The sequence below is a fragment of the Brassica oleracea genome, chromosome C3 (assembly GCF_000695525.1).
Source record: "Brassica oleracea var. oleracea cultivar TO1000 chromosome C3, BOL, whole genome shotgun sequence".
NCBI lineage: Eukaryota > Viridiplantae > Streptophyta > Magnoliopsida > Brassicales > Brassicaceae > Brassica > Brassica oleracea.
Window position 1 is genome coordinate 39,102,578 of NC_027750.1, and position 13,124 is coordinate 39,115,701.

General features: G+C 35.2%; 3 protein-coding genes across 4 annotated transcripts; all 3 read left to right on the forward strand.

Annotated features, from left to right (window-relative positions):
* The first annotated feature begins 2,500 nt into the window (after positions 1 to 2,500).
* Positions 2,501 to 4,480, forward strand: LOC106328524 (NAC domain-containing protein 62-like). Of its 2 annotated transcripts, XM_013766981.1 has the most exons (7): positions 2,526 to 2,544; positions 2,606 to 2,815; positions 2,898 to 3,178; positions 3,271 to 3,462; positions 3,556 to 3,843; positions 3,934 to 4,107; positions 4,185 to 4,480. In XM_013766981.1, exons 2-7 carry the CDS (start codon positions 2,638 to 2,640, stop codon positions 4,380 to 4,382), a joined length of 1,311 nt encoding a protein of 436 aa, XP_013622435.1. In that variant the 5' UTR covers positions 2,526 to 2,544; positions 2,606 to 2,637; the 3' UTR covers positions 4,383 to 4,480. The 2 variants fall into 2 exon arrangements, with proteins under 2 accessions (XP_013622434.1, XP_013622435.1); XM_013766980.1 differs by having other exon boundaries at positions 2,501 to 2,815.
* A 2,568-nt stretch (positions 4,481 to 7,048) lies between these two features.
* On the forward strand, positions 7,049 to 10,763 carry LOC106335280. Its single transcript, XM_013773759.1, has 5 exons — positions 7,049 to 7,360; positions 7,761 to 9,121; positions 9,362 to 9,466; positions 9,530 to 9,704; positions 9,870 to 10,763. Exons 1-5 carry the CDS (start codon positions 7,102 to 7,104, stop codon positions 10,616 to 10,618), a joined length of 2,649 nt encoding a protein of 882 aa, XP_013629213.1. The 5' UTR covers positions 7,049 to 7,101; the 3' UTR covers positions 10,619 to 10,763.
* A 416-nt stretch (positions 10,764 to 11,179) lies between these two features.
* LOC106330579 (F-box protein At3g49450-like) lies at positions 11,180 to 12,386 on the forward strand. Its single transcript, XM_013769023.1, has 2 exons — positions 11,180 to 11,907; positions 12,062 to 12,386. The coding sequence occupies exons 1-2, from the start codon at positions 11,180 to 11,182 to the stop codon at positions 12,384 to 12,386; spliced, it is 1,053 nt and encodes a 350-aa protein (XP_013624477.1).
* The last annotated feature ends 738 nt before the right edge of the window (positions 12,387 to 13,124 follow it).

The window sequence follows — 13,124 nt, forward strand, 5'->3', positions numbered from 1 at the left end:
CTGCAAACGCAAGCAATTAGAGAAAGACTACTATATGTTTTCATTTCTTTTTAGAACATACTTTTCACAGACTAAAGATTTCATTTTCCCCATTATTAATTCTACTGAAGGATTAGAGGAGAAAGTTACGGCTTTTCGAACAAAAGAAAACATAAAATCACATAGAACATCAAGTAGGCCTGCAATTTAGCAAAAAAAATATTGTAAGGACTGTTGTGAGATAAGCTTAACTTCCTTGTTGGATCGTGGCCTTTCTGCTGAATTTTTTTAATTAAAATAATTTTATCACTATAAATTATATGCAAATCAAAGAACATTAATACTATATGTGCTTTTGAATTACTCCATCTAGGTCTTAAAAATCTTAAACATGAGATAATCATGTGGACACATTGATACCAAACATTGGCTGTCTTAACAAAAACTACGCATCATGGATGGGACAATGTGCTTACCTCTTTGGTTAATTGAGATGGAGAATAGAACCATATGAAGGATATACAATATTACATTGTGAGGCTACAATTGTAAACTAATTAATAGTACCAAAATCATTAAAATCTGTAGAATCCAATTTAAAATTCTGCTCCAAAAACAATACCTCAGAAGATTCTCATATTCTATTATTGCGGTTCACCCTGTGGAGCAATTTTTTTGGTGATTCTCCTTGTTCTGTGAAAAACATCAAAAGAAACTAATCATCAGTATTTGCATATCTCAATAGATCATGATCATCAACATAATCACCTAGAACAAATTCCAAATATGATCCAATCCGTAGATGAAAACGCAAAATATTACCTTTGAGCAGACCATCTTCGAGAGAGATTTAATGTTCCAACCCAAAGATTAGGAATTTAAGCTGTATAATGGAAGAGATCAGATCGTCAGAACGCAATCGGGAGATCTTTGCTAATTTTCAATGGAATCGATGAAACTCTTGAGTTCCCGATAAACAGGAGTATCAAAGGAATGCTTCCAAGCAGAGTCCTTCACTGGTAGAGACACCACCCAATAGCTCGAAGTCACTAATTTTCTATCTCTTTGGTGGAGACCATCTTCTTCTCTGATATATAACTCCTTCAATCAAAAGGGACAACTGGCTACTGAGAGAGAGGGGATGTGAAAGAGTTAACTGTTTGCATTTTAGATCTAGATTTCGAAATAGACAAAAAAAGAATGAGGGTTGATCTTCGACTGTGGAGGATGTAGATTTTGGTAAATTGCTTAACCAACAAAGAATTTATATAGGTGTAAAACAAATGAGAGGTGGAAGGGAACATCTGACATAAATGAAGGAGTTAAGAACATGGATCAATCATTCAGAGTGGGTGTTGGTTGTTGCAAAGTAGCGGAGAGCTGAAGAGAGTGGAAACTATCGTGATGGAGAAGAAGAGTCGGAGCCGAAGGAGAGAGGTAGGCTTGATATGGGCCATAACCAAAACTGAAGAGCCCATATAATTCGACCCAATTGCTAGTGTTGAGTGATGACATGACATAATAGACGCATATGATTGGCTGATTTTTAATGCCGACGTGGACCCTCTCTTTGTTGAGCTTATTCTTCTTTTATTATTGTTAGATTGTTGTTTCTTTTGAGTAATGGAGTTAACTCCCCGAGCCGTCTCTTTCTGTATCTCCAGGCAACTTGAATCTGCGTAGCTGCTCGTACCCTGCAATAAGGAAGGAAACTCATGCCTTATGGCTCCTTCGTGTAGAATTTCGAGAACAAGATCGTTAAGGTCTGCTACACTCAGCAATAACCAAAAAAGCTAGGGCATAACGGAAAAAATCAAGTTTCCCGGAAGTTGAAAAAGAGGCGTTTGCCAGTTGAGAAGAAAGAAGGAAGGGGACTACGAGTCTATGACTGAGTCAATGTCTTCTCTCCTCATCATGCAAGTTGTAGTCCATAATTAAAATTTTGTGAAGCCAAGACACGTGACCACGTCTGCAACAATTTTTTTGTTCTTTCATTGTCGTCAAGGTCCTTTTTTGGTAGTATATAAGAAACGGTAATATCACTAACTTCAGTTTCTTCTAATCTGGGGAAATTAGAACGTTATTACAACTAATTAACGTTTTCGCTACAATCGTCAGACTGGTTGCTGCGTGCTTCATAATAAAGTAAAGATCGTGGAAAGTTTCGAATATTCAGAGAATAGAAAGAGAATAAAAAAAGGACTACTTCCCCAAAGTCAAGATCAAGAAATCGAACCTTCCGAGAAACTCAACATCTTTCACGTGTCATCATGCCATTTGTTATCTGACATAACACTTATCAACATTGTCATGCTAATTCCCTATTATACCCCTAAATCTTGTAATTGTTAGTATGTTACTGAGTCAACAAACTTCTTATTTACCTCTCGTAAAGGGTAAAGTCGTACTTCAATTATTTCCTTCCATACGCGTAATGTACTCGGTTAAGCGCGTGCACTTCCTACATGCGCTACTCTCATCACCTCTATAAACAAACCCAAAGCAAAAAAAAAAGAAATTCAAAATCAAACTTCACATCTTCTTCTTCTTCTTCACTTTACCAAATAGTACCCGATCTTAGGTTTTTAACATCTGTAAAATTTGTATTGTCTGTAATACTTTCAAGTAGCATCTCTGATAAAAAAAAAAATCACATCAATGAATCAGAATATTAAAGAACTATCACTGGATTCCTTACCAGTGGGATTGAGATTCCGTCCAACGGACGAGGAGCTAGTCCGTTACTATCTCCGCAGGAAAATAAACGGTCAAGATGACGACGTCAAAGCCATTCGAGAGATCGATATCTGCAAATGCGAACCTTGGGATCTACCTGGTACACCTAACTTTCTTCTTCTCCTTGAATTGATTCAAATTTTAGTAGTGTGTGGACTAAATCAAAGCTTTTGGTGTTGTAGATTTTTCAGCGATCAAAACAAAAGATTCAGAGTGGTTCTTCTTCTGCCCGTTGGACCGGAAGTACCCTAACGGAAGTAGACAGAACCGGTCAACGATCGCAGGCCATTGGAAGGCCACAGGAAAAGACCGGAAGATCAAATCCGGCAAGAACAACGTAATCGGCCTGAAGAGAACCCTGGTTTTCCACTCTGGTCGTGCTCCTAAGGGAACGCGAACGAACTGGGTTATGCACGAGTATCGCGCCACCGAGCAGGACCTGAGTGGCACCAACCCTGGACAGGTAATTAAATGTAGAGGTGTAATAAGTAACCTGTGATAAACCAAACTGGTTATGTTAGTGACTTAATGATGTGTTGGTTTTGATAAATGCAGAATCCGTTTGTTATATGCAAATTATTCAAGAAACAAGACCCGAGTTTAGTGGATGAAGCTGCCTCGTCTCCAACATCTTCCCCAAATGAGACTAAAGCGGTCGCTAAAGCACAAGGGGTGAAGCCTGAGTCTTCTCTTGTGATCTCGGGTAATTCTCATAATGGTGCTTGCAGAGAGGCTACAACCTCCAAGGTGAGAGAGATCACTGCATAGTTTTCTTCTTAACTCATCGTCATTGCTTCGGTTTTGTAAACTAAACGACATTTTTATTTTGATGTGTCACAGCTTGGAGATCTTGATTGGCTGTCTTTTCCAGAGCTGGAGTCCCTGACAGTGTTCTCTCCATTACACGAGCTTGGATCCTCCTCTTTCAACGCATTTCTTCAGCCTAGCTCTAGTGACTTCTCTGGGAACCATGACAACACCTTCCGGATTCAGACTCAGTACGGTACAAACGAAGAAGATACAGATGTATCCCGCTTTCTCAATTCGGTTCTTGATTTCCAAGACGATTTAGATCTGGATCAAGACTTTGTTTTCCCGTCTGAGTTCGACGGTGCAGTGCCAGATCAGGTTCGAAACTCATAACTTCATTTTGTGTTGTTCATTAAGAAAACAGTATCTCTAACTAACTCTTATTAATATATATATAATTCGTTGCAGACTGCACCAGCGTATCAGCAACAGCGCTCGGCAGGTGACATGAGCGATGATGTTTCAAGAACTGGTATCAAGTTACAGCCTCGGCAGGAACAACCCTCAGGTTGTTCCACTGACTATATAATCCATGGAAATGCCGCAAGAAGGCTACGTCTGCAAATTATCAAGAGAGAAGAGGTGAGAACAACAACCATTTTCACATGAATTATTACTCTGTCAGAATAGTACGGTAACAAATGAATGGTACTACACAGGTTGAGGATACGGACGGGGAAGCTTTAAAGAAGGGGAAGCTAATGGGATCAAAGAACAGAACAGGATTCTTGTATAAGAAGATTATGTCCGTGAGATGTTCATACGGAGGACTTTTTAGGGCGGCCGTTGTTGCGGTCCTGTTCTTGATATCAGTCTGCAGTCTAACCACAGACTTCAGAGCTTCGGTGTTGATCTGAAAACTGGAAAACCTTGTTGTGTATATACTATATAGTGGTTCCGTTTCTTTGTTGCATGTTGTTGTTGTTGGCTATAATCATAGAAATTGGCTATAATATTAATCATTAAAATTATAAATCAGAAAACATATCAGAAGATATTGTTAATATTTTTTTGCTAATTCCTAAATATCATGATAATTATATATTAAAATATATTTTTTAAAAATATTAGTATATATATATATATATCGGTAAAATAGGTTAATGTTTATTAATTATTTTAAATATGATGATAAATATATAGATATCAAAATAAATAAATTAAATAATAATATTAATTAAACTAATGATTTATCCTAAAATTATGGAAAATATGAAAAATAACAAATTGACTAAAGAAACTGATTAATTCAGATATATTAGTATACTTATATATGAATTTTATAATAATTCGTATTTGATCAATATTTTTAGTAAAAATCAGAGAAATTAGCTATAATATTAGTCATTAAAATTATAAAATGAGAGAAGAGTAAGGATGATATTAATTAAATGTCCTAAATATCATGATAATTATATATTGAAATATATTTTTAAGAATATTAGTATACATATCGGTAAAATATGTTAATGTTTATTAATTATTTTAAATATTATGATAAATATATAGATATCAAAATAAAATAAAATATTAATTTAACTAATGATTTATCATAAAATCATGGAAAAGATGATAAGTAAGCAAATTAACTAAAATCATGGAAAAAATGACAAATAAGCTAAATCACTTCATAAATAATAGTATAGATAAAATTTATTATTATTGTAGATTTTCTTATTTTTAACCAATATTTTAATACAAATTTTGATTTAATTGAAGATAAAATTAAGATACTTAAATTATATTTAAGATAATAATCTTAGAAAGACTTTTTATTTATTTCTTTTGGAAAAAATATATCAAATAAACTTGTATAAAATTAATAAAAAAATTTGATGTAAAAGTTTTATAATTATCAAAAAGTAAAACTTAACAGTATTTCTAAGATTTGTAGATATATTACGATTAAAATATATAATTTAGAAAACTGTAAAAAATTGAAAATCTTTTTATTAATAAAATTGTGTAATTATAAAAATAAAATAATAATATTTTGAAATTTGTAAAATATTATTATATTATTTAATGCCTTATTTGAATAGATTTAATTTAACGATGCTATATAATTTATTACAATATTCTACGAAGATTACCAAATTTTTAATTAATCATTAAATGTAGTTGTCCATGTCACATTTAATCATAAGCCATTTCATCAATTCTAGTATGTCATGTTACATTTATTTAGTAAAATTGATTGTAAAGATGACATGTGTCAAAATCACTTTGCAAAAAATGTCTAAGGGATGAAGATGCGAATATGCTTTTTTTCATTATTTTTCATACATTTGGGTTGATTAAGGAAAAATATTCTCATGAAGATTTTTTTTTTACGGCAATAAACTATTATAAAAGGAAATATATCTATCAATTTATACTATTATTTGCGAAGTTATTTTTTGCAGTAGATCTCACATATTAAAAGTTAGAGCGCTTAAAATCAATGACACCCTTAATAAATTTTACGTATAATTTATGACATAATTAAAAACAAATTTTATATTAACAATATTATATTTAAAAATAAGATAATCCTTAGAGAAATGGACTCATATGGTCCGAATTCAAATTTTTCTTCCCAATCTAGCTCCAAGAGAGAAGAAACTATTATAAAAGAAAATATATCTATCAATTTATACTATTATTTGCGAAGTTATTTTTTGCAGTAGATCTCACACATTAAAAGTTAGAGCGCTTAATATCAATGACACCCTTAATAAATTTTACGTATAATTTATTACATAATTAAAAACAAATTTTATATTAACAATATTATATTTAAAAATAAGATAATCCTTAGAGAAATGGACTCATATGGTCCGAATTCAAATTTTTCTTCTCAATCTAGCTCCAAGAGAGAAGAAATGACTCAAATAAGTTTTTATCGAAGAGTGCTGACAAAAAGAAGTTTTATTGAAGAGTAAATATATTCTTATATTCTTAGAGTTAGCTAAACCTACACTTTAAGGTTAGAGTTAATGGATGAGTTTGAGAGTGCATTTTAAAATTTTTAAAAATAGATAATAAATATTCAAATTTAATTTGTTTTTTTAAATAGTTTCAAAAGGCATTTTTTCGAATTTCAAAAAGAAATTTTAAAAACTCTTTTTTTTTGAAAAAAAAAAAAAGTAGAATTTGAAAATATATAATCTGAAATTATAATTTTTGTATTTTTAAAATTACTTTATTATATATATATATATATTTATATAAAGTAAGAGGTATAATGATCTTTTGCCTCTTTAGTAAAATCTACTTTGGTAAGTTTTTTTGAGAATTTTTTTTGCGACAAAAATTTGGAAAAAAAAAAGTTATTTGAGAGATTTTCTGTGGTTCTTATATATTGAGTTGTTATCTTGAAATAATATTTTTCTATTATAAAAGTAAAACAATTAAGATATAAAACATCTTTTAAATTAAATTAATTAAGATAATTACATGGTTTCACTGGGCCATAAAACGGCCCACTAAGAAACTTACGATGTTTATTAACTAAGATATCCACAGCACTTTAGCTGCAGAGACACTTTTTTCCTTGTATCACAGCAGTCGCTTCTGGTGGGGGAGAGAAAAACGATGGCAGATGGATATGGCTACGGCTACGGCTACGGCGGTTTCTCTGGAGTACCGTACCCGATCTTTCTTACTTCTCCGTCTCCTCATCCTCCAACTTCTGCGCCGCCGATCCAGCCTTTTGAATCCTCCTATGATCCAACCCAAGGAGGGTTTGATCAGATGATTTCTCATGGCTCTTATCACCGATCGCCGGCTGATTGGTCCAATTATCCATCGTATGGTGATAATTCTCGCTCTCAGACGCCTTCTTCATCCTTTGGTATATATATCTTAATCCCCTTTTGCAATCATATTTGGGGGTTTAACTGTTTAGTGTTTAAATAGTACTGTGATAGGTTCGAACTGTGGTTTCGAGTAGAGAGATCAAAGTTTTTCGATTTAATTTGATGTTATCGGCTTTAGAATTTTCACCCGCCATGTTTGTTTTGATTGGGTGATTCAGTACATGCTGATGTTTCGTCTCACTATGCTCAGGACCGTCTCTGGTTAATTATGATATGATAATGATCTTGGATTACAGAAAAGAGCTTGAGTAAACTATTTACTGGATCACTGGTTCTTCGTGAAACACAAATATCTTTTTTTCTCTTCTCTAATGTTGACAATGTTTTGGTTCTTTGTTCGAAGATTTAACGCAGAACGGATTTGTGTTCTTGCAGGAAACTTGGGTCCCAGGGCTGAAGATTCTCATAAAGACTTGTTCTCGCCGAGTGGATTTAACCCTTCAAGGGGATCACCATCTGATGCTGTGCCATTTCCCACTGAGAATTTCTTAGACAGGCAACGCTATGAGTGGGTGCCTTATACCTCAGCTTCTTTAGCAGATATGCTTATCAGAAATTCCCAGGAACCGTTCTATAAGCCTATTCCCCCTTCTGGTGTTAATGCTTCTAGCAATGCTTTTGATGATAAACGTCCCGGATATTACCATCATGGCTATGATAAACCTGAGAGTATGAATGCGAATACTCCCCCTGGTCTTTCCATGGAGCCTTGCGTACCTGTTCCGTCGTTACCAGTGTCTAGCATGAAAACGGAAGCTCTCTTTGATGGAAGTCAGACTGGGGTTCGTGTAGGAGATGGGAGATCAATCTTCGGTGATGCACCTGAGAATATTCAGTCCAGCTTGCACGGTTCTTCTGTTGAACCGGTGAATTTCGACGTGTTGCTTGGATATGGTGAAGCCACTGGTCATGTCAAGCCTTTGTCCGAGAAGACTGTTGGCTCGCCTAGTTCAAGGAGTCTCCGTTCTTCCAACCCTCTACATTTCAATGTCGAGTCCTCGGGTTCACTGTTCAAGGAAAAACGAGAAGGTAGTGGTGTCTCCTCCCTTTATCAGATGCCGAATACGTTTGTCGCTGACATTGAGAATGGTATTTCTGAGAGCTCTTTGAAGAATGCGATTGATGATTTGAATTGCAAAGAGCATAGATCCTGGAGCCACTTCAGGGTATCTTCTGAGGGACCTTCAGCTCCTACTGGAAGTGAGCCGTGTGGTGCAATGAAAGCGGATAATGGCTATACTGCTCATTCAGCTGTCAACTATAAAACCCCTTCCGAAGGTAGTGCTAATCAAACTAGTGAAGATGTTCAAGCCAGTGCAAAGACATGTAAGCTCCAGGAACAACTGCTTGATACGATGAATAGAGCTAAGAAGACCAGTTTGTTGACAGATGTTTGTATCAAAGGGAGTAGTAGATCGGATGGAGATGATGTCTCAACTGGCCGATCACCTGAAAAGCATTTAAGTGATGAAGGAGATTTCCCATCCCCGCCTTCTTCTCCAAGAGTTTCTTCCGTGATTATTGCCATGCACAATCTGTCAGAAGTGCTTGTGTATGAATGCTTCAACAATGGAAGCTACCTGATGCCGGAACAAATTGAGAACCTTGATAAAGTAGTAGAGAATCTCACCAAGTGCTTAAAGAAAATCACCAGTAACAAGACAATAGCTGGGGAAGCATCAGTTCCAACTCCAGCTACGAATGTATCATGTCCAAACGTGGTTGATCTTAATGAGGTATGTGATGCAGCTCGACCCTGACATTTGTGAATTATATCGTAGGTCGAAGTTAAACAGATATTTATTTGCATGCTCTATGAGCGGATCATTTATTTCTTATGAGCATCACTTGAGTTTTCACATGAGAATAGGTAAATTCTTGATCTGTGTGCTGTGTTGTTTTCTTTTTTTTTTGGATAGATGAAATACATTGATTGTTCTTGTTTGCTATTAGTTGCTTAACAATACACTTTTCAGGCCCCAAATGTAGTTGCTAAAGACTGTCAAGGATTTAATGTCAAGCCACTAGACATCTTTGGACTCAAAGAACCGGTGGATAAGGATACGACTGAGATGACCCAGGTATTTACTTACATAATGTTTGTGCCATATTTGTAAACTCTTTCTTAAATCTTAACTTTGCAGAGTATTAAGAACATACTTACTTCCAAATTTCCTGATGGTGAAGAAAAGCACCCACAAACACTCTTGTACAAGAATCTCTGGCTCGAAACTGAAGCTGCCTTATGTTCCTCGACTTGCATGGCTCGCTACCATCGTATCAAGAACGAGACTGATAATCTCAAATCGCAGAATAAAGGTTGGTAACTTTATAACTTACTCTGGACATTATCTTGCAAATATTATTCAAAAGTATTTGTTTTACTTTTACTTTTCTCAGAACACCAAACTGAGACAGACACACATATACATACAAGTTACAGTCATCTTTTACTTTTAACAGTTCATCTTTTACTTTTCTCAGAGGTCTCTGTAGATGCATCAACCTTTATGCAGGAACCTTTTCTTTACCCGACGAAATCGGTTTCCATCATGAATACTGCAGAGCAGGAGACGACTGAATCACTCATCAAACACGGAAGCTATGGTGGGAACAATGTAGTAACAATGAGTCATGAAGCACCACAAAGCTTTAAATTCAACTCTAATCCCGTGGATGCAGTACTTTCACCTATGTCCAGAAGCTTTACCGAAAAGGAAAATCATGGGAACGTCAAGCCCACAGCAGGGAAAAAGTATGATGATGTTATAGACCGGTTTCAGATTCTGAAGCTTCTGGAAACGAAGCGCAAACTCAAATCTCAGAACTGCCCGGATTCAGATATTGGTGTTATGGACAGGCTTCAGATTCTGAGGCCGCAGGAAACAGATTGCAAACTCAATTCTCAGAACTTCACAGAGACGAGAGAGGATAATCCAGATCATCAACCTTCGGAGATAACTAAAATTGGCAGAAGCAGCCATGTGACTGATGTGATGGATAGATTTCAGATACTAAAACGCCGAGAAGCTGAGCAAGTTCAGAAGTCTCTCAACAGCTTGGACACAGATTCAGATTCAGAAGACGATCAGTCAAGAAACAAGACGCAAATTTGTGATCACCTCTGGCCAGACTCGATGATGACAGTATGTAGAGATTCACAGAACGAGATGCACGCCGGTGCTGAACCATCTGGATACTCGGACTGGGAACATGTCCTCAGGGATGATTGATTACTGGAACTTCCTTGGACAATCAGTTTCGATCCTTTTTAATTGCTTTGTTTGTGTATAAATAAAGCGGCTTTGTGTGACTGACATTAAATGAAACTGTGTGGAGTGGTATTTACCGTCTTTAAATTTGATGTGTTGTTCCTAAGTTTTACAAAGCAAGAGGGAGGGAGATTCATTATTGCACTAACAATGTCTCTATCGACACCCTTGAGTGCCATGACAGAGCTTTGCTGCGTGAACTCCAGCCTGAGTCAAGACCAAGTCACACATGATATCATCATAGGCAAGGCAATGTTGCATTAAAGCGTTGAATTGTTTCCTGTTTCGTTTGCCAAGAATGGCGTCTCTGATCACAAGTTTGATTTCTGATTCCATGCATCGTAGCAACCTTAATTTAAGTAAATATACATAAACATTAGGGTTTGTCTATAGGAACTCTAGGGTTTACAATTGGGCCATAACCTAAGAACATTGTAGTATGTATATATATTATTGACCAGTTCCTCCTTACCAACATTATTATAGAAAAAGAAGTTGCTCTCTCAATAGGGTTTGTCCACCATGAGAAAACAGCAGAAGCATGTCTCAAAGACGGCGAATCCCAAAACTCGATCAGTTGAAAATTCAGAGTCGATCCCAGCTGATCTCATCTTTGAGATTTCCTCGAGGCTAACCGCAAAATCTCTATCGAGATTTCGTTGCCTGTCCAAGGAATGGGCTTCTATTTTCTGTAGTAGAAACTTCGCACATTCGTTCTTGACGAGGTCTTCCGCACGTCCGCGTCTCTTGTTCACGTTCCATGTTGACGGTAAGTTGTTTTCCTATTCGGCACCTCAACCTCGAAATCCAGACCAGGACTTATCTCATGTAGTTGTCGATAATCATATGCCTATCCCGACCAGAATGGGGTCCTTTCTGATACATAGCCCTGTCAGTGGCTTGATTTGTCCTAGTGAATTGTGGTCAAAACGTGGATGTAATGATTCAAAGATGATGATGATGATATGTAACCCTAGCGCAGGACAGTTCAAAAAATTACCTGCAGCGAGAACAAGAAGGGTTCATGTGAGAACCTACTTAGGGTATAATCCCATAAAAAAGGAGTATAAGGTACTGTGCATGTCGCTTAGTAGAACATACCCTAAAATCTCTGAGGAGCATCAAGTTTTGACGTTAGGAACAGGAAAACTGTTTTGGAGAATGATTGAGTGTTCCCTACAACGATGCCCTGAGAGTGGTGGGATATGTATCAATGGAGTGTTGTATTATTCAGCCTATCAAGACAACTGGTTTGGAGTTGTACAAAATTTTATTGTTATTTGCTTTGATGTTAGTTCTGAAAAGTTCAAATCTCTGGAAATCAATTTAACTTGCTCTTCAACCCCTGATAAATTACAAGGGTCGATTAGGTGCGATTCAATTTGATTCGGTTGGTTTTTACAGTGGGAGAACTACAAGTCTTGGTTTGATGGTTCTAGATGATGCTGAACAACATAAATGGTCGAAGAAAACCTACATATTGCCGCCCTTTTGGAAAAATCTTGGTGTGGATACCAGGTTAAATGTTGTCGGGATGACCAGTGACAGTGAAATTGCGTTTTCACCCTCCATTCTTTCTGATCCTTTCTATATTTTCTACTACGATGCGGAGAGAAACACCACCGTGAAAGTTAGGGTCCAGGGAATTGATTTTGTTAAGAATCAATACATTTACACCTTCATAGACCACGCTGAGGATGTAAAGCCTATGCAAGTGCTAGGCTTTTAAGGTTTCATCAGCTACGGAGAAAAAAAGAAAGAAGGTATTGATGTCCATCTTTCAATCCATTTATAAGCATTGATATATGTACTAACTATTATAAACACCAATATATGCTCGTAACAATTATTTTCTTAAGGATTGATTGTATTTTTCCATGGCCAAGGAAGAGATTAACTATAACCTTGATTTGCTTTTTGTACTTTCTTTTATCTTTGTTTAAAATCAACTAGGTGTTTTGTCCGCACATACGGGCATAATCTTCTTATTAGTTCTTGTCTTACTAATTTAAAACCAACATAATAAGTTTTTATTTATGTTTTCAAATAGTTAAATCAAACATCAAAATATTGATATATGCTAAATATTTTTTCATAGATCAAACATCAAAATATATGTTAAAAAATACTCATATCTTAGAAATAGTTTAGAAAATATCTTTATATAAATGTTTTTTCTTGACTAATATTGTATTCAATTATAAATTATTTGGTATCTTAATTTTTTAACTGTTATAATAAAAATATTGTTTCCAGATAGCAACACAATATATATAAAAAACTTATCTTATTTTTAATATGTTTTTTGATAATTATATTATATTATTTTATAATAAAATATTTAATTTAATATATATAAATAAAAGTCGTTTTTAATTATATATAAAACTCATTAAGGGTATTGTTTAAATTAATAAATTAGTGAATAAGTTAGAAACTAATAATAAATCAATAACCTAACTAAAAG

What these genes read in the sequence shown, in the direction of transcription:
- LOC106330579 (XM_013769023.1), top strand. Translation starts at nt 11,180, where the DNA reads ATGAGAAAACAGCAGAAGCATGTCTCAAAGACGGCGAATCCCAAAACT. An exon ending in TCAGCCTATCAAGACAACTG is followed by an intron (nt 11,908 to 12,061) that starts GTTTGGAGTTGT and finishes TGGTTTTTACAG; the next exon opens with TGGGAGAACTACAAGTCTTG.
- LOC106328524 (XM_013766980.1), top strand. Translation starts at nt 2,638, where the DNA reads ATGAATCAGAATATTAAAGAACTATCACTGGATTCCTTACCAGTGGGA. An exon ending in GTGGCACCAACCCTGGACAG is followed by an intron (nt 3,179 to 3,270) that starts GTAATTAAATGT and finishes TGATAAATGCAG; the next exon opens with AATCCGTTTGTTATATGCAA. An exon ending in ACGGTGCAGTGCCAGATCAG is followed by an intron (nt 3,844 to 3,933) that starts GTTCGAAACTCA and finishes AATTCGTTGCAG; the next exon opens with ACTGCACCAGCGTATCAGCA.
- LOC106335280 (XM_013773759.1), top strand. Translation starts at nt 7,102, where the DNA reads ATGGCAGATGGATATGGCTACGGCTACGGCTACGGCGGTTTCTCTGGA. An exon ending in GACGCCTTCTTCATCCTTTG is followed by an intron (nt 7,361 to 7,760) that starts GTATATATATCT and finishes GTGTTCTTGCAG; the next exon opens with GAAACTTGGGTCCCAGGGCT. An exon ending in TCTCAAATCGCAGAATAAAG is followed by an intron (nt 9,705 to 9,869) that starts GTTGGTAACTTT and finishes TACTTTTCTCAG; the next exon opens with AGGTCTCTGTAGATGCATCA.